Here is a 20,986-nt window from a genome sequence, read left to right on the forward strand (position 1 = left end):
CGCAGGAGCCGCGCACCCTTTAAAGAGCGAGCGGCTCTTGGGGGCTTTTCCCCAAGGAGGGAGAAGGGACTGACTGGCTGAGTCAGTCCCTTCTCCCTCCTGCGCGCTTTTGCGGGAGATGGGGGAATTCCCCCACCTCCCGCAAAAGCAGGCAAAAGCCGCACGCTCTTTAAAGAGGCTCCGTGGCTTCTGCTGGCTTTTCTAGGAGGTGGGGGAATTCCCCCACCTCGCAGAAAAGCCCGCAGGAGCCGCGCACCCTTTAAAGAGCGAGCGGCTCTTGGGGGCTTTTCCCCAAGGAGGGAGAAGGGACTGACTGGCTGAGTCAGTCCCTTCTCCCTCCTGCGCGCTTTTGCGGGAGATGGGGGAATTCCCCCACCTCCCGCAAAAGCAGGCAAAAGCCGTGCGCTCTTTAAAGGGGCTGCGCGGCTTTGCTGGCTTTTCTAGGAGGTGGGGGGATTCCCCCACCTCGCAGAAAAGCCTGCAAGAGCCGCGCAGCCTTTACAGAGCGCGCAGCTCTTGGGGGCTTTTCCCCAAGGAGGGAGAAGGGACTGACTGGCCGAGTCAGTCCCTTCTCCCTCCTGCGGGCTTTTGCGGGAGATGGGGGAATTCCGGCACCTCCCGCAAAAGCAGAGAGAAGGTCTTGGAGTAGCGCACAGGCTGCGTGCAGCCTGTCCACTGCTCCCAGAGCTGGGGGGGGGGGGAATCATATTTTTTCCTTGATTTCCCCCCCTGAAAACTAGGTGCGTCCTATGGTCCGGTGCGTCCAATCGTGCGAAAAATACGGTATTTGATTTCAGTATACAATTAGAAACTGTGATATGCTACAACTACAGCGGCATACAAAGCAATGTGGTCAGCTGACAGGTTTAGCATTAAATTATCCAAATTAAAAAATAAATTATCTGTATTAGTGTTATCTATTGAAATTACATTTCCATTTGTATAGTTGTAAATTAAGCTGTCACTCACAGTTTCCATAATGAAAGTTTAGTTATTCAATACACCTGGCCCACGTTCTCCACAATTCCATGCCTCTTTTTCTCCTGATTTGCAGGACAAATGCAACACTTTGCCAGTTTGGATGAAAAAGGCATAAATACATAACACTAACCTTTAGCCCTTCAGATGTTGCTGGACTACAACTCCCACAATCCCACCACTGGCCAACAACATCCAGAGGGCTGCACATTTGTCACCTCTGACATAACCCTATACCAGTTTGTCACTGCATCTGATCCACCCAAATGTCATAAAATATGAACAAAGATTCTGCACTGTTATGTGTCTACAGAAAACACAAAGAATAATAATTCCTAACTTTACTCCTAGGTTGTGATGTTGGAAATATCAATTTAAAATCAACCAAGGGGCTCTTTAATGATGGATACTCAAGACAAATTTTCTAACTTTCAGCAGACATAGAATTCCAGCTATAATCATGAAAAAGGCTCATTTGGCCCGGAAATGAGTCCTCCTTTATCGGCATTTTGAAGACACATCACTTAAGCCACTGTTTGTATCCAAAAGGGTTTACAGGAGTAACAAAGTCACCTTAACTAAAGCTGACATTTGTCTTATTGCCAACAAAGATCACAGTCAATGGGAAGAATAACTATCAGCAACTCCAGAGATTATGCAAGGAAAATTAAAGAGGTCTAATCAATCAACTGCAGTTCTGAATAATAATTACCCTCCAGATTCAGCAGACGGGACTGTTCCAGAAGAAGAGGATTTGCTGAGTAATTTTGTTAACCTACCAAATAAAGAGCAAAGTGACATTCTCACCAAACTAGCTAAGTTACAGTCCAGGTTGACCCAAATACAACAGCATGGACAACAAAACGTTGGTGAAACAATTGACAATCAAGCCTTTTGCCCACAAGCTGTTTCTCCAAAGTGTATAGTTAAAAAGAGGGCTACCAGAGGAACTTCTAAGTGTATAGATGCAGAGCTGCAAACTCAACCCCCTTGGAATATGATAGGGTGAGGGACGATCCTGATGGCATGACTACGAATTCCTGGCTGAGCTATCAGAAATTAGCTCCAAATGTAATAAGTAGTCCTCTCCCAAGAATCAAAAAGGATACTAACATCGTTGAATGTGTCCTTACTGATAAGAGGAATGGAAGCGTTTTTTTAGAAAAAAGATAAATCGATATTTCCTGAAGTTTGGGCCACAGCCCTATATTCAAAAAGGGCCTTACATTCAATCTAGCTAGTTATAGACCAATTAGCTTGCTACCATTAATTAGCAAATTATATGCAAAGCATCTTTACAATAAGCTAATTGACTGGATAAGTGATGAAGCTATTCTTGCCGAAGAGCAAGCAGGATTTAGTTGAGTCAGATCCACTATAGATCATTGCTTTGTACTAGTTCATTTTACAGATGAGTATGTTAACAGTTAAGAAACCAGGTGGTGTGCTATATGCAGCTTTCATTGATCTGAAAGCTGCATTCGATTCAATCTCTCGAGTAAGACTGTGGGATTAGTTGAACTCTTAAATACAGATAAAATATTATTGTTCTTGATTAAATGTCTATATAAAAACACTGTGCTGAAAGAGCGTTGCTCTACAAATGGGCAGCTCACAGGATCTGTACCAGCCACAAAGGGAGTTAAGCAAGGTTGCATCCTAGCTCCCGCACTGCTTTAATTAGCATATTTTTCCGTGTATAACACACACACCCCGTTTATAAGACTACCCCTATTTTTGGCTGCAACCAATCACTCGTCCCCCCATGCATATATTCCATGTATAAGATGACCCATGTTTTTTAACATTATTTTAGAGTAAAAAAAAACTAGTCCTATACACGGAAAAATACAGTATATATAAATGTCACTGTCCAGAGTTTAAGATCCCCAGAGAATCATGCCCCTAAACTGGCCACAAAAGCCATCTCTGTATTATTATAGGCAGATGATGCGATACTTCTATCTCAAACAAAAGTGGGCCTGAAAAGATTGATGAGGGCATTCTCAGGTTACTGTCAAACAGAACAGCTGGCTGTGAATTACAAGAAAACTGAAGTCATGGTGTTTTCAAGAAACTATAGGTCATAGCTCATAGATGGTATATGGATAATCAGTTGATCAAACAAGGTAAAGTCTTTAAACACCTCAGCCTTATTTTTCAGTCAATAATTAGTAATTATTTAGTTCTGTCTTGGTCCAAATATACTTGCCAAATTCCTCCTGCGTCCCACCTAAAGACTGCTGTAAACTGCGGACATGGAAGCAACAGCACTGCTCCCAGCTTTTTATTCCCATCTTCCCATCTTGTTTAACATCCTGTCTGACAAAGAGTTCTGAAGTACTGGAAAGCTTCCTCACTATTCTGGGTAATGTCCTAACAGAAGTATTGACCAACTGTGGGTTCTCAGTTTTTCCTTTATTTGTATTCTCTATAACAGGCATAGGCAAACTCGGCCCTCCAGATGTTTTGGGACTACAATTCCCATCATCCCTGACCACTGGTCCCATTAGCTGGGGATCATGGGAGTTGTAGTCCCAAAACATCTGGAGGGCCGAGTTTGCCTATGCCTGCACTATAATCTATTGCTTGAAAGTTTATAGTGTGGTGACCTGCTCCGGTTGCCCTGCTAGGGAAAGCAGCAATTAATGAAGTTCAACCACACTGTTTTTGTTTTTAATTAAGCCAAAAAACTTCACCAATGAGAGACATTGAATTTGCACTAATTTTCTTGAAGGAAAGTCTATGTGCCGGAAAGAGGCAAGAACAGAACAGAGCTGCATAACTCACTGGCAAACACGCACTGGATAAAACCAGTTTTTTAGCTTACTCATTTTTTTCAGAAACATTGTAAGAGCTCACTTTATTTCGTGTGGTTTTTTTGTTTTTACCCAAAGCCAGATTTTACTGGAACGAATGCTCTCGAACAACTTCCCTGCGTCTCTTCAATTTCTCTATAGGACTTTGTACACATTGGAAGTTGCTGGCCATAGGCAGCCTGAATTCCACGAATACCCCTGGTAGCGTAACTCAACCCCACCTATAGATGGCGTAGAAGAAAGAAGGAACGGGGGACCTGTGACCTCCCATCAGCACCAACCAGCATTGCTAAAGGTCAGGGTGGGTGATAGGAGCCGCAGTTCAACAACTTCTAGAAGTCCACAGGCTCCCTACCCCTGCTTCAGAGTAAGAGTGAGCAATTGCTTTAATTGAGTGACGCATGTGGCGCTGTGGGTTAAACCACAGAGCCAAGGACTTGCTGATCAGAAGGTTGGCGGTTCAAATCCCCGTGACAGGGTGAGCTCCTGTTGCTCGGTCCCTGCTCCTGCCAACCTAGCAGTTCGAAAGTACGTCAAAGTGCAAGTAGATAAATAGGTACCACTCCAGCGGGAAGGTAAACGGTGTTTCCGTGCACTGCTCTGGTTCGCCAGAAGCGGCTTAGTCATGCTGGCCACATGACCGGGAAGCTGTACGCCGGCTCCCTCGGCCAATAAAGCGAGATGAGCGCCGCAACCCCAGAGTCAGCCACGACTGGACCTAACGGTTGGGGTCCTTTTACCTTACTTATGATGATGATATTTGTACCCCGCCCATCTGACCAGCTCAGCTCTCACCCACTCAAGTAAAAAGTCTTAGGTTCAATCCCTGGCATCTCCAGGTAAAGGCTGGAACGCTGGAGAGCCACTGCCAGTCAGTGCAGTAGACAATACTGTGTGCTACATGGACCAATTGGTCTGACTCAGTATAAGGGAGTGTTTTCTGTTTCTATGGAAGATTCAAGATGGATTCTATCACGTACGGTGCAATTCTAGAAAATCAAATTCTGCAAAGCAATTGTAGATAGGCTCCTCAAATCCAATAATACAAAGGCAGCGTATGCAAAACTTTGGGGGCCCTGGAATTGCCCACTGGAATGGTGGGTGCTACCCAGGTGCCACCTGGCTGCTCTTGTCATTGCAGGCTATGAATCAACACAATAAAGGTTGCTGTTGTGTTTCCCTGTAGGTCAGAGAGTCTGATTAATGCCCTAACTGCCGCTTTAGCGGTGCTAATCTGTTTTCAGGGGTTTGGGGTTATTTGCAGTTTTTACAATGGGAAAATTGATGGCTTCTCTTACAGAGTTACAAGAATATATCACATGCCAGCCTGACACAGAAATCTGCACATTGGAGTGTTTCTACAACAATGCACCCACCACAGCACAGGAGACACCTTCAAAAGGTCAGAAATAGTTTCCTGAACAGGAAACCGGTCAAAACCAATATTTTTGTCTCACATTTGGAAATCTTTGCTGAAATTTAACAAAAATATATTCAAAGTTACTAGTTCGGGATAATGATTCAATTAAAAGCCAATGGGGTAAAGGCTCCAGGTGCACAAAGAATATGGGTGATGAGGTGTAGGGGTTAGAGTATTGAACTAGGAACCGGGAGGCCAGAGTTTAGTCATCAAGCTCATGGAGTGACCTTAAGCTAGTCGTCCTCAGTCTAACCTACTTCGCAGGGTTGCTGCAAAGATAAAACGGGTGCAGGCACCACCTATGCCACCTTGAACCTCTTGAAGAAAAGCAGGGGCACAAATGCAATAAAAAATATAATAAAATGGAAGGTTGCATGCTGCTTTGTGCTCTCCTGTTCTTTTCTTCTCCAGCACGAGTTACACCACTGTCTTCCACCCCACCTGATCCGCTGTTCACCACTGCTGAGGTTTATATCAGCAGCAACATTAGCCATTCGTTATGCCAACAGGGGTTCCTTTTACAAAAGGTTTTGTAACCAGTTTTAAAGCTAGGCTTAAAACGCTGCTTAACAGGCAGTGCTGGTGAGCATTAACCACAGTGCCATCTGGCAGTGGGAGAAGAGGGAACTCCTGCCAGCGTAAGGAGACGTGGGGGAATGCAAACCTGCTAATAAGAAGGTAAGAAGAGCCTGCTGGATCAGTCCAGTGGCCCATCCAGTCCAGTATCCTGTTCTCACAGCGCCCAACTAGACACCTATGGGAAGCCCACAAGCCAGCGTTCAAAATTCGCCTGGTGCCAGGCACTTTGGGCACCTGGCTATTGGCCACTTGCGACCAAGTGAAGATGCCCAGGTGCCAAGATGGCACCTGAAGTCTCCACCATCTAGATGTGCATGCCTGGGGATCCTTGAATCTTGACTGTTTTCACATGCTAGCAACACGTTCTGTAGAATTCTATCCACTATACTTTGTCTGCACAATCAGAATTTCTGGAACCAAAATGAGCACAGAATGTGGGCTGTCCCTGGATCAAGTGGTTTTTCTTCTTTAGGATCTCAAAACTCCTAATCTAGCTCAAGGCTGTCATCTGAACTAGCCAGATGTTTCACTGAGAATCCATCATGGTCAGTCCATCGTTTGAAAAATAAGACTTTAGAGCCGTCTTGCCCCCAAATGGCAACTAGATGATTTGGCGATTGTAATGTTGGTTAAAGGAACAATTTGGCGCCTGGCTTATATATCTGAGTTTCTAACACTGCCACAAGCAGAATCTGAGTAGAAGAGCACACCTCCCCTCAGTTCCTGCCCCTTAATTATGGTGAAGTAACTGGGAGTGCTACACTGTCCCTGTCCCAACAGAAGCTGGGATATTGTAAACCACACTGTGATCCTTGGAGGAAAGGTGGTATAGAAACTTAATAAATAATAATATGATAAATAAGTAGCCAGCAAGAGCTCTGGGATTCATAATGAGGCTACACTGAATAGCAAAGTTAAGTGCTTTTTTAAAAGGGCCCAAAGCAGGACATTAAGGGATTGGGAGAAGCCCCTGTGATGGATAGCTGCAGGATGGGTCGTCCTGGAGTAACCTGAGGCATTGCAGAGTACAGCAAGTCCCACGGTACTATTGACAGAGATCGGTACTGGTCAGCAGCACAGTGCAGGCTGGGTAGTGTTTCTCACCTCCAGCGGTTCTCAACCTGTGGGTCCCCAGATATTGTTGGACTACAACTCCCATCATCCCTGAGCTCTGGCCTTGCTAGCTAGGGGTGATGGGAGTTGTAGTTCAACAACATCTGGGGACCCACAGGTTGAGAAAGGCTGCTCTAGGAGCTGGCAGTGATGTTTGATGATGGGAAGGCAGGTGAGCAACACCACCCTGTCTGCGCTGCCCAATACTGCTGCCCCTACCAGTGCACAGCTACAAATGAGTATTGATGGATTTTCCCCAATAGCAATTTTGAGCATGTTACTTCCTCTACCACCTAGTGTTGCAAAATCAGCATTGTCAATATTAACTCTTTTCTGGCATGAACCTCAACAGTTACTGGTTCAACTCCCTACCTTGAAGGGGCTGAAGTGCTTACAGAAAGCATCTGGTAACTACAATAAATCCCCCAAAATAAGACAGGTAAAACCAGTGCAATTTTTCCTGAAAAAGAGGTGCTAGAACTCGTCACGAGCACCTCCCTTGCTCTCTTATACAGACGTACCTTGGAAGTCGAACGGAATCCGTTCCAGAAGTCCATTCAACTTCCAAAACATCCTGCAGCCAACTGGAAGCCGTGCTGGATGTTCGGTTTCTGAAAATCATTCAAAAACCGGAACAATCACTTCCGGTTTCCGATCATTTGGGAGCCGAAACATTTGAGTTAACAGGCGTTCAGCTTCCGAGGTTCCATTGTAATGGCAATAGCGCCCACCTGAGAGGTGCCAGAACAAAAAAATCCCAATATAGCATATAGCACTTAAGATGGAAGCCAGAACTGTATCTGTTCCCACTGCTGGGCTTATTCCAAGTGAACGCTCAACTCCAAATATGACATCTCCACATGACTACACATGTATAGGCTATTGGGAAATAATTTTGCATTCAGTAGGCAACCTGAGGATTAATTAACGTGTTGCAGCAGCCATGTGGAGTTCAGCTAAAATAAATTATACGTGGTTTCTCCATGCTTTGTGTGTGACAGGTGGCTCAAAAAACCCCATGGGTCACACAACTATATGCAACCATGCGTAAGTTGGGGGATGCCTGGGCTACAGACTGGGCTAAGCAGGCTTTGTGATTTCTCTCCCAAATATGAACAGAAGGGGGGGGGAGCGCAGAAGATACAAAAATGCAACAACCAACTGGGTTAAGAATAAAGCAAACTGTGTAAACGCCTATTACAAAAGCTACACAGAACTGGAGCTGTGATTGCAAAGACAACTCTGAGTCAAAACCCAACAGGATTCAAGGAACTGTCAAGATTTCCAGTCAGCCCCAGTATCCTAGCCGATGGTTTCCAATACAGAATAGCCATTAGCCACTGTAGAATTGACACGTCTAAGGATCTTAAAAAATTAAATTGGGTTGTATCAGTAAAGATTGCACCCTGGAACTTTACATCACTTTTCACTGAGCAGTTGAAACTAGAGACTTTGCACACTGATTTTTCAGTCAGCACACCTGAAGACTGTAAACACAAGTACACCAAAATCAGAAAGCAAGTGCCTGAAATCCGTGGGACAAAGCATATTTACTCGAATCTAATGCTCACCCTTTTTGGCCAAATTATGTTGTGAAAATTCAGGTGTGCATTAGATTCGATGGCACATTTACATTTGCCAGCAAATACTTTTTTTGGTTTCAAGGTTCTGAAAATTCAGGTGCGCATTAGACTCGAGTAAATGCAGTAATTCCAATGAATTGTGCTAAGGACATACGTGCCAATTCCCTCACAGTAGTATTTGTATAAGCAGCTAGGAATTTAGTTGTGCTCAACTAACTTTTACTCAAAGCAGATCCATTAATTAACTAAAATTAATGGACCTAAGCTAGTCATAGTTATTAATTTCAATAGGTTTACTCTAAGTAAAACACTACCAACAACCTTAGCCAAAAGGCTACTCTGAGTAAAAGCTAGCTGAATACAACTCATTGTCCTTTGCCAGTGAAATACTTCCAAGAATGTTCCTGGGCATTTTATGACATCACAGGATGATGTCAGAGCAACAAAGCCAGTGGCAGCCACAGGCCATAATACCTGGTCAGCTGACGTACTTGCATGTGTAAAAAGCATACCCTTCACTCGACCCCTTGCATGGGCCCAACAGAACTGAAAAGGGTAATGAAGTTTATTGGATTAAACAGGAAATTTATTTCAATATTTTAATGCCAAAGCCTTCCTACCTTTTTCAATATTTTTTTCAACAGTTCTATCCCAAAGGCTTTCAAAACAGGCAGCTTATTAAATAAAGCAAGGGATTTAGAACATGAAGATGATTGTTAATTAATAGTCCATTACTCCAAAACTAAATTGCAAGCCTACATAATGCTTGCAAAAGGCATGCAGCAGGTGAGTGGGCGACAGAAAGCTTGTTGATGGAATTTTCGTTTCATTTCATTTCTCTTTCCTCTTCAATTTTACTGCTGATTATAAGTACCAGTAAGTAAAGGTATTGCTGGGGGGGGGGGGTAAATTGCTGTTGAAACATCCTCAATGACCAATGGGGTGCAATAACACAACCAAGGTTGTTTTGTGAATTTCAACAATTCTGCAATCTAGAGAGCAGCAGATGAAGATAGGAAGTGAAAGTGTGATGAGGTGCCCTGCCACTTATTATTATTATTATTGTTATTATTAAAATTTGTATACTGCCCTATACTTGCAGGTCTCATGGCAGTTACAACATAAATCACAAAATATATAAGAAAAAGAAAAACAACCGATAAATGGGTCAACAGGTCATTTAGATGTAAAATGTTGGATCGGAGTTAACTGTGTTCTTAACAGTCCTGACCACTTTTACTTAGAATGATCACATACTGTTTTCAACATAACTTATGTCCATGTAAATGTGCCAAGGATTGCAGTCTGTCTAAGTATTACAGCTTTTGAGCTGAAAACTTTGGTGCCAAAACTGCTATTTTGCTTCTTGCTTGTCCAATTTTTGTATAGTAAAGTAGCAACGTATTTCAGATTCATTTCTTGTATGAAGCAGCATTGGTAAGAGGGGAAGTGTGCAGAAAACCATTAGTTTAAAGAAACCTTTTGCATTCTCAGTCTAAAAGAAGGTAAATATTTCCCGGGGAACATACCTGCATGTCACACTAAACCAAAGTTTCATGTGACATGAACAAGCTGCAGCGAGTCTCAGGCTTGCATGGTGTGTCTACCCTTCAGTCAAAGAGGCAGCATTTCAAAGCTTCCACTTCTGTCTTTGATTAATCACAGCTCGCTATATTGTCCAGACTCAGAAACGTGGTTAATTTTAACTATGGTTAGTTTAAACAGGACTGCTTCAGGAACTATGGTTTGAAATTGGTTTGTCAACTGATCAATTCGGACGGCTAAACAAAGCTCCTTCCACGTAGGAGGAAGACGGGAAGTGTGTGTGGACCAGGAGGGGACACACACAACACATTGGCTGCTATGCAAACCTGTTATTTTAGACCACAGTCTTCCATCTGCATAATTCTCTACATGTCATTGGGCAGAGAACTGAATGCTAGGTCCAGTTAATATTTTTGAATGAACACTGGCCAGAAATGGGCTGTTCACGTCGCCAACAAATGGAGCACAGCAAGCTACTTAAAAAAACCCCATGACAAATAAATCTAAATAATAATAATAATAATAATAATAATAATAATAAAAGCTTTGAAATACATCAATCTCTTCTTCTCTCCCTCAGTAACTTGAGGGGATGAAGCAATTTATTTCTGGCACTGAATGGTTTATGCTGTATATTCAATCATCTTAAATCACACATATAGATCACCATCTCCATGCTCTTTTCAGTCACCTGCCACTTTTCTTAGATTTGCACATAGTGTATAGCTCCCAAGAACGCGGAGAGATGCAGTTAACTAATCTCGTGTGCCTATCTTAATGTACGTTTGGAGTGTCTGCCTGTTTTTAATCTAGGCCCAACAGAAAATAGCTCTGATCTTTATTTAGGAAGTGACTTACCAGTCCCTCATTATCTTCCGAGGTTCTCTGATAATGTGCTGCTAGGGCAACATAGTCCAGTGCCTGCTTATTACATTCAAAACACTTTAATCCGTGACGAATTAGTCTCAACGGGTCCGCATACAGGGGCAAAGCCGGCTGAGCATTTGTCGAGCTCCCAGTCCCGCTTCCCGGCGCAGCGCAAGTCTTTTGCGGGAGAGGGGGCAACCGCGACGTCTGAGATGTCGAAGACGTTGAAGAGCTTGTTGGAGAAGGCGAAAACATTTGGTCTAAGGAAATGGGTTTCATGAACAGCTGAGAACACTGCATGATAAAGCCTTTGCTCTTGTGATCCCTCGCATGCTTGAGCAAGCTGCATTTGTTGAAGAACAGCAGCGTCGCCGAACACTGAGTGCACATGACTTCAATGTGGACACTTCTCCTGCTGTAATGCTGGGTGAGGCTTTTCTCTAAGGCAAACGAGTCGCCACATTCCAGGCAACAATACCCAGACGCAGGTAAGTGAATACTGCTGTCAAAAGGAGGGCTGAGGTTTGGAGTATAGATTGGCACAGGATTGGCACCATGCAACACTTTGTTGAATGCCTCGACGACAAGAGGAGCGGCTTTCTTAACCTGGTGCACAAGCGGCACAGACATCTGCGTGAGCTGGGACGGGCCGCGCCGCTGCACGGAAGATTTCGCCGCCACAGAAGCCGCAACGCTGTGGGGAACCAGGTTGAGATTGGCCAGGTGCACGGCTTTAGGAAGGAGGCTGGCAGGGTTACAGGGCTGCGCCACCACACCCGGCTGCTGCTTCTTGCTTGACGGCTGTCCCACAATACCTTCTTTTATTGTCCCGCTGCTGCTGTTTGCCAGCAGGGGTGCACCAGGGGTGCTGCTTACAGGAATGTCTGCACTCATACTGTCAACGTGGGGACTTGCTAGGTTTGCCTCTTGAGCAGTGGCTTTAGCAAAGCCCTTGCATGACTCAGTGTCCATGGATGCATTTGGTTCTGGCGAAGGGAAGGATTTCACAAACTCTTCGGTTGCTGAACTCTCCACGGGCGATTCTTCAGGAGATTTGCCCAAGTCATCGACTTCCGGCAGGATCCTTGTTACCATTCTTTTAATTTCACCAGAGGAGGTTTTAATAGTCTTGATCCTGACTTTGGGAATTGCTGGGGGTGAACCAGTTGCCACCGAAGGTGAGCCTTTGCTACTGCTGTCACTGCACACACTCCGGGGAGACTCAGGCTGCTTGCTGACTTTTCTCACCATCTCAAGGGGGCTTCTGGGACTCTTTGGTGACTTTGGCATCTTGGGGCTTCCCTTGACGCCATCTTTAAAGGGCCCAGAAGACTCCTTCGTCAGGTTTCCCTGGTCCTCCTTTGAGATGCCTGCAACCTTTTTGGCCTGAAGGGCTACAAGTGCAGCGACGCAGGATGAGAGCTTGGAGTGGGCAGGTTTGATACGCTGGCGAGGTGGAACTGACGAAGAGGAGTAGTTCATTTCAGGCACAGATCCTTTACTTTCACCCAAGTTATTGCTATGGAAATTGCCAAGCTGCAACCCTTCGCTGAGGAAGTTATTGGTGTCCACAAGGTCTTTGACAGGGCCCTCCCGTTTCTCAGGGCTCTTGTCACGTTCCCTCTTGCTAGCATCCACCCTGCTTTCTTGCAGTTCATGCATATCTATCTTTGGATCTCTTTTACAGTATTGATCAAACATACTTAACTCGGGTTCTGCTATCTTCTTACTAAGCAGATCTAGCAGCGATGGCCCAGTTGACATAAACCTACTAAACTCTGGTTCTGGCAAGGTCCTACTAAGCAGATCTAACACAGACGACCCAGTTGGAATATACATCGGATGCGGTGGAAAATAGGGAGTTTGGACATGTTTAGGTTTATCTACAATACTGTTCTCTTTGAGTGCATCCTCCGGCTCAGGGCTGGAGATGGGGCTGAACTGACTGAATGTTGGTAAGGGCTCTGACTTTGTCTGTTCCAACTTTTCAGGATAGTTCCTCAAGCCATCACCATTGATGAAAGTGGAATCAAATTTCCCATAATTGTGAGTCTCCAGGGGAAGATCAGACCCCCGGAATCCATTGTGCAGCAGGCCTGGTCCTAGGTGGTTGCCTTCCTTTTCTGCTTCAAATGACTCTTGTCGGCACGTGTTCTTCACAATGACACTCACAACTGGAATGTCAGAAGCTGGCGCTGCATGGGACAAGGATGCACTTTCATCTATACAAATCCCAGACTGCTTGAGATGGTTTTCGTTCTCCTCACCAGCTGTCTGAATGGCTTCCTTGGCATCAAGGCTGGTTGGGTCAGGAATGTCAAAAGCAGCCAGCAAGTCATCAAAGTCTGGAGTTTTCATGTCCCCCATGATGAAAACTACAAAAAAGCAAAACATTGTCAAAAGCATTCTCGGTGTGCATTTTCTGAATTTACCTCTCTTTCTAGAAATGTCAAGATTTGGGTTCTAGAAACAGTAGAGAAACATGAATACTGCTCTATTAGTAGTTCCTACACTCTACAAAAAACTTCTTCAAGCTGGTTCTCTCTCTGAATGTTTTGGACTACTGTTTGAACATTCCTTGCCCATGCTGGCTGGGGATGATAGGAGTTGTAGCCCAAAACATCTTGAAGGGCCCTGTGTTAGGGAAAGCTTCTCTAGGGATTCAGTTGATTTTTCAGAAGACGACACACCCACACTTTCTAGAATGGGAATGAAAGGTGTTATATTTATAATGAACAGACCACAAGCAGTCTCCTTGAGGCATGCTTTGCCTTTTCTAACTTCCTCCCCACTGCACACAGCTGCAGCAAGAAGGGGGCAGGGAACCCTACAAATTTTCAGCAGGGGATTTACCTGTTATTGCTGATACTCAAAACCCAAAGCCTGTGATTTTCCTTCTACAGATCGTGATGCAGTATTATATACTAAAAATAATGATAACCCAGGGGTGTGAGAAATATGCCACATTTTCTAATAGCAAAACGTCTTGGTCCAGTGCCTATCAGTTGAACAGTCCACAGACAAGGTCCATGCACAGTCAAGGGGCCTCCCCAGTATGCAGAAATGCATTTTTGTAAATTAAAAGGGGGAAAGAGCCTCAAAAAGCCCAGTTGTGTGAGGACTTGAGGACGCTCAATGGATTCCAGAAGTTACTGAAAGTTGAGTGCATCAGCTGAAAGGAAAACACTGCGGCATAAGCTTTCGTGGACTAGAACCCACATTAAGAGATGCAAATAGGCTCCAGCCCACTGAAGCTTTATCTTTAGGCAAACACAGCTACCCCACTTGGAAGTGGCTTACTGTATCCTGAGGGGGCGGGAGACATGCCATGAGATTTTTAAAAATCTCATACCTGCACCATACAGGGTGGTTTCAGTATAGGGGAAAAGAAAAACTGTATACCGTATATACTCAAGTATAAGCCGACTTTTCCAGCATATTTTTAATGCTGAAAAAGCCCCCCTCGGCTTATACTCAAGGCGGGCGGCGGCGGCGGAGGGATGAGCTGCGCCTCTCCCAACCACGGCTCCTATGCCTGCTCTTGCGAGCGGCAGAGGTGGTGGAGGAGGGATGAGCAGCCCGAAAAGAGCCCTTTCTCGCAGCTGGTCCCACCGCCGCTGCCCGCAAGGAACCCTTTCGGGCTGCTTGTTCTTCCTCTGTTGCTGCCGCCACCACCAGGTTTGTGGTGTGGTGAACCAACTTATACTCGAGTCAATAAGTTTTCCCAGTTTTTTGTGCTAAAATTAGGTGCCTTGGCTTATATTCAGGTTGGCTTAAACGGTATATACCATATTTTTCGCCCTATGGGACGCACTTTTTCCCCTCCAAAAATGAAGGGGAAATGTGTGTGCGTCCTATGGGGCAAATGCAGGCTTTCACTGAAGCCTGGAGAGTGAGAGGGGTCGGTGCGCACCGACCCCTCTCGCTCTCCAGGCTTCAGGAGAGCCCCAGCGCCAGCCCCACAAGGTCGGGGGACAGAGGGAGACGGAACGCCGCCATCCCGCTGTCTCCCGAAGTGGTTTGGAGGCTGACGGCGGGGAGACCCCGCCGCCAGCCCCGCAAGCTCCGGGGACAGTGGGGAGGCGCAGCACGTCTCCCCACTGTCCCCGGACCTGATCTGAAGGCGGGCGGCAGGGAGAAGAGCGCTTCTCCCCGCTGCCGGCCCCACAAGCTCCGGGGACAGCAGGGAGGCGCAGAGCGTCTCCCCGCTGTCCCTGGTCTGAAGGCGGGCGGCGGGGAGAAGAGCGCTTCTCCCCGCTGCCGGCCCCACAAGCTCCGGGGACAGCAGGGAGGCGCAGAGCGTCTCCCCGCTGTCCCTGGTCTGAAGGCGGGCGGCGGGGAGAAGAGCGCTTCTCCCCGCTGCCGGCCTCGCAAGCTCCGGGGACAGCTGGGAGGCGCAGCGCGTCTCCCCGCTGTCCCCGGAACTGATCTGAAGGCGGGCGGCAGGGAGAAGAGCGCTTCTCCCCGCTGCCGGCCCCACAAGCGCCTGGGGGGGGGGGAATAAAATTTTTTCCCTTTATTTCCCCCCTTAAAAACTTGATGCGTCCTATGGGCCGGTGCGTCCTATGGGGCGAAAAATACGGTATTTTCCTTTTCCTGCTCTCCAGAATCTCCTCCCCCTCTATCTTCGCACATCATAGCAAAAAAGTGCTCAAATTCAGGGCTAATAGCTCTTTTATAGTATGGCGAGGGAATGTTTGAGGAGCGTGAGAAAGAAAAGCTCCCCCACATATCACAAGCCCTGAACAGCACTGCAAGGCATCTTTTCAGGCTGGCTAGAGCTCTGAACAGGAGAATTCGTGTTAAGGGCTGAGGATACACTGCAACACTTTGTTGCAGGTTCCCTCTGGTTATAAGATATAAGAAACAAACAACCTTGTATTCCTGGCACCCTGGGGTTCTCATCATTCTTCTTGTGTGTCGTTTACCAGGTGCTGCCTTGCTTTTTCTTGTTGTTACGGTTGGTACGTTTCTTGCAGGAAGCCCAGCCAAGGAGGGAAAGGGACTAAAGTGTGGCATAAACTGATTATTTGCAGTTGGTCTACAGCCACCAGGGGAAACAGTGCCAAAATACGCATTAGAGCAATCCCTTCCTGGCTGATATAAAGGTTCACAGCGATGGCTCCTCTTTACCTCATGCCTTTCTGGGTTGCACACACAGGGTGATGATATAAGGGAATAATTATTTTGCTCCAGACTGCACAAAGGTCATACAAAGAGCAAAGTCCACTTTCTGCAATGTGCCCTCCAGAGCTGTCAAGTGTGACAACACAGAAAGTTAAAGGGGAAACTCTCCCATTCTCCTGCTGCAGAAGCCAAACACAACTGCAGAAACTGGAACTTAAAACTCACGCCATTTTATATAGCACAAGAGCACCTGGGTACGGTATCCTAAACTCCAGCCTTTGCCAACCTGGTGCCCTACAGATGTTTTGGGCTCCAATTCCCACCAGCCCCAGCCAGAACAAGGGCTAAGGGCTACATTGCCTATTGGCTGCCCAGCTGATAAGGGAAGGACTGTAGCTCCCCTGCTTTGCATGCAGAAGGGCCCAAGTTTGATCCCTAGTACAGTCATGCCTTGGAAGTCAAACAGAATCCATTCCGGAAGTCTGTTCGACTTCCAAAATGTTCAAAAGCCAAACTGTGGCGCCTGCAGCCAATCAGAACCTGCGGAAGCCCCATCAGATGTTCAAGTTCCAAAAGAACGGGAACAATCGCTTCTGGGTTTGCGGCGTTTGGGAGCCAAAATGTCTGAGTTTCAGGGTGTTTGGGATCTCCAAGTATAGCTGAGAGAGAACCCTGCCTAAAATCCTGGAGAGCTGCCAATCAGTGTAGACAATACTGAGATAGATGGACCCATTATTTGACTTGATATAAGGCATGTTCCTATACAACTCAAAACATCTGGAGGGCACCAGGTTGGCAAAGATTGCTGGACACCCTTCTCTTGACACCAGTTCAAATGCTTCAAGGAGTGTGTCAGCTGCTACAGTATGAGAAGCATCATCTTCAAGTAATGTTTTTATTTTAATATGGCAGAAAACCCAATTGGCAAAGACAGAAACAGACTTCATCTATCTACTGCCCATTCTCCAAGGAGCTTAGAGTAGCGTATGTAAGGACCATCCTGTTTTATCTTCAGAACCACCATTTCAGATAGGTTAGGCTGAGAGAGACTGACTGGTCCAAAATCATGCTGCTTCACTGTAAAAATGGATGAACTAGCAAGAACAGAGCCCAGGATGATCCATGTTCAGGCAGAACTAGTATTTAAAAAGTGCCTTGTTATGAAAATCATGAGTGCTAGGCTAGGATGCAGCGCAGGGTTCAAAATTAGCCAGGCACCACCCCTGCACCACCTCATATTTTGGACTTCAAACTCTACAATTCAATGAAAACCACAGCCCTTAAGCAAGAGTCTTGCCAGCTGTTAGATACAGCCAAACCTGGTGAAATCAGTCTTCATCTGCACTGTCAGAAAGGGAAAAAACAAGTATGGGGCCAAATGTACTTGACTGTTCTGCAATTCTTCTGCAGACCACCTCACTGAAACATACAAGCTACAAGTTTGAAAAACTCTACATTAGGGAATCTTGCCTACCACAGATGATTCATAAAGAAAGGTTAATGGTTTCTATGCAAAGTTTACTTTTTGTTTTTTAAACTTTGCTGTTGGAAGCCTTGAAGTGTGAGAAATACCCTAAGCCACATTGTACTGTGCTCTACCCAAAATTAATGATTCTTCACAAGACTGGGATGAATGCAGGTATGTATTTGAAAGGGTCTGAAAAGATTCCTTGTGATGGGAAAACAGACTGCAAAGATTAAGAAGCACAGAAGATCATCCCAGGTGTCAGTGAGTGACAGTCTATGAACTAAGGGTAAGAAAGACTGGACAGTTCAGACAATCCATGGTTTCCAGTGCTTTAGACAGGAAGCCCAACTCAGACATCACAGAAAATAATAGTTTCTGCTAAGCCAGCCTTTCCCAACTTGATGTTCTCTAGATGCTTTGGACTACAACTTCCACTATCACTGACCACTGGCCAGTGTCAGGCTGACAAGTGCTGATGGGAACTGGAGTACAAAACATATAAAAGACATCAAGTTAGGAAAGGCTGTGCAAAAAAAAAAAAAAAAAACAGACCGCAAAGTTACGTATGAGATGTAAGCCGAGCTTGTTCCAAAGTCTACAAAACATGGACTTCAGGGTTATCTGAACCAGGACTATTAAGCTATGTGCAGTTTTAATTTCACTTCTAAAACATTTGTTATACTTAAAAACTGCACTTGTTACAACTAAAGCTCAATTCAGTGTTCCACTTCCAACAATAGTCAACTAGTTGTCATTTGGGAGCTCAAAAGCAAAGAGTACAATAGTTACAGCCATCCATTGTTATTCACCCCCAGTATCTGAGATGTATATTGACTTTGAATATGGATACTGTAGTCCACTGTGTCAAGGCTAATAGTAAGTTAGCCAACATGATTTTGTCTAATGTTTCTTTAATGCTCTCTTACTCTGCTGGCCATTATCTTCCGATGAAGAATTTCATCTGGTCATCCTGCAATAAGTACTATTTTACAAATTAAATAACAAATAAGAGCATCTTAAATGCAGCCTCACCTGAGATCACACTACAGCCTCCCATCCAGTCACTTATCAACAAGTTTTTCCTAGTTTCAGCACCAGGTTTAGGGTGGTGCAAGTGGTTCCCCCACCCAGAGCGCTGAGCCGAGGGGGTACAAAAATGAGAAGATCCATAATTGAGAAGATCCATTTGGGGGTTTGGGGACACCAAATTTTGGCCTCGCATACAGCGTCATGTTACAAAAGATTACCAAAGTCCACCCCTGAATAACTGCCAGTAGCATCAGAATAAGCTCTAAGTCTATACAGTCATACCTTGGGTTGCGAATGCTGTGGGATGCACGTTTTCGGGTTACGGACGCGCCAAACCAGGAAGTACCGGAACAGGTTACTTCCGGGTTTCAGCGCTCGTGCAGATGACTAAATCACGCTTTGCGCATAAGCGCCGAATCGCATCACGCGCATGTGCAGATGTGGCGCTGCGGGTTGCGAATGTGCCCCCAGGCACGGATCACGTTCGCAACCCGAGGTTCCACTGTACTCTGATACTTCTTAATTTGTCCTGAATCTGCTGCCAAACAATGCCAGATGTGTTTGGGGAGACAGCCATTTCTCTCTATGCACTCTAATGATGATAAGAACTTAAGAAGCTCTGCTGGATCTAGGCCAGCATCCTGTTCTCACAGTGGCCAACCAGAGGCCTGTGAGAAACCCGCAAACAGGACCCAAGCTTGAGCACTCTCCCCTTCTGCAGTTTCCAGCAAATGGTAATTGCTCAGTCCCAGCTCCTGCCAACCTAGCAGTTCAAAAGCATGCCAGTGCAAGTAGATAAATAGGTACCACTGCAGCGGGGAGGTAAACGGCGTTTCCGTGTGCTCTGGCTGATGTCACAGTTCCGTTGCAAAAGAAGCAATTTAGTCCTGCTGGCCACATGACCCAGAAAGCTGTCTGTGGACAAACGCCGGCTCCCTTGGCCTGAATCGAGATGAGTGCCGCATCCCCATGGTCGCCTTTGACTGGACTTCACCGTCCAGGGGTCCTTTACCTTTTAATCAAGCACATCAAAGTGTGGAAGCAGAGCAGATCCATCATGGCTAGTATACAATATTTTTAATAGTATCCTGCCCTGCCATTCCTTACTAACCTCTTCTCTGAACTGAAATTAATATTTTCTTCACAGGGATGGTCATCATTTTAGGTCCCATTTCTATATATTCTCTAGTATTAGTGTATGACCTCTTTGGAAAACTACAATGTATAGAACTTTCTTAAAGTGTCCATGATACAAAATTCATATTGTAGCAATAAGATAACACTTCCAGATAGATTACTCAAGCCACAACTTGTCTGTGGATGGTAGTTTTTCTCTCTGCTGAAGTCTGAGAATTGTAGCATCCACTACCAATAGAAACATTTGATCTCCTAATGCATCAGGCTATGTAACAAGACATTTCATAAGCCATCATAGACAATCCAAATCCTCATGAAACAGCTGGAAAAGCTCGAAAAGTGGGAGCTGTGGGTGTTGCTATAGTTCCAAATGCACTCACAACTGTTACTTGCAAATATTTTATCCATTTATTTAAATAAATGAATAATCACAAATGGGGATGGGACCATAGTTCAGCAGAAGAACAAAAATTCAATTCCCCTATATCTCCTCTTAAAAGGATTTGGTAACAGGTGATATGGAAGTCTCATCCCAAGACCCTGGAAAGCCATGGCTAACCAGAATTGTTAAACAATATTGGGCCCGACTGACCAGTGGTCTGGCTCAGTCTCCTATGTTATCCTAGCACCCTCCTTTACTCGTCGTGCTCTATTGAGACTTCCATTATACTCTGCAAAAGTTAAAATATGCAAATATAGCATGATGCACACTTAAAATGGTGATGCCAAATACAGGAGTGAAAATATTCACTGCCTTCATTAAATACCAGGATCTTAAGAGGCTCATTGGTCATCTCTCAGATATTCTATGAACTGCCCTCTCTAGCTTCAGTTTGGAAATCACATCAATGAGAGCCAAGAAGAAGTGTGCATCCATCAATCATAATCTGGTATCCTTCTTGCTGATGCAAAATATGCAAAGAAGAACATTCCATGCAGTCCTACAATTCATAATAAATGTCCAAGGGATGGTAATGTTAAGCCTTCTAGGATTTGCTACACATCCTGGGTCGATATTCTTCACCCACTTATTCCTTCCTTTTCCTTGTGTGTCTATTTAGATCAGAGATGGGGAGCCTGAGGCCCTCCAGTTGTTGTTGAACTCCAACTTCCATCAGCTTTAGCCAGCATGGCCACTGGCATGGATGATGGGAGTTTTAGTCCAGCAATATCTGAAAGATTACAGGCTCCTCATTCCTTATTTAAATCATATACCTGAGGGCTGTATTTTGCCATTCCTTAGCTTATGCCACATATTGTATTATACCTTGTTTTAGGGGTATACGCTAGATGACTCTTCGTTCATCTAGCTCACTATTGT

At 45.2% G+C, this 20,986-nt stretch overlaps 1 protein-coding gene across 2 annotated transcripts in view; it reads right to left on the bottom strand.

The window, feature by feature from the left end:
- ZNF592 (zinc finger protein 592) overlaps positions 1 to 20,986 on the bottom strand; it is a 45,475-nt gene that overhangs the window by 20,003 nt on the left and 4,486 nt on the right. The window contains exons 1-2 of one of the 2 annotated variants that reach the window (XM_028707182.2): positions 15,780 to 16,329; positions 10,896 to 13,279 (exon numbers count right to left, since the gene is read on the bottom strand). In XM_028707182.2, coding sequence (XP_028563015.2) covers positions 10,896 to 13,271 — 2,376 coding nt within the window. In that variant the 5' untranslated portion in view covers positions 13,272 to 13,279; positions 15,780 to 16,329. Of the gene's footprint in view, positions 1 to 10,895; positions 13,280 to 15,779; positions 16,330 to 20,986 lie in introns of those variants that run through there. The other variant, XM_028707181.2, reaches the window with a different exon arrangement.

Source organism: Podarcis muralis, chromosome 14, assembly GCF_964188315.1.
Source record: "Podarcis muralis chromosome 14, rPodMur119.hap1.1, whole genome shotgun sequence".
Taxonomy (NCBI): domain Eukaryota; kingdom Metazoa; phylum Chordata; class Lepidosauria; order Squamata; family Lacertidae; genus Podarcis; species Podarcis muralis.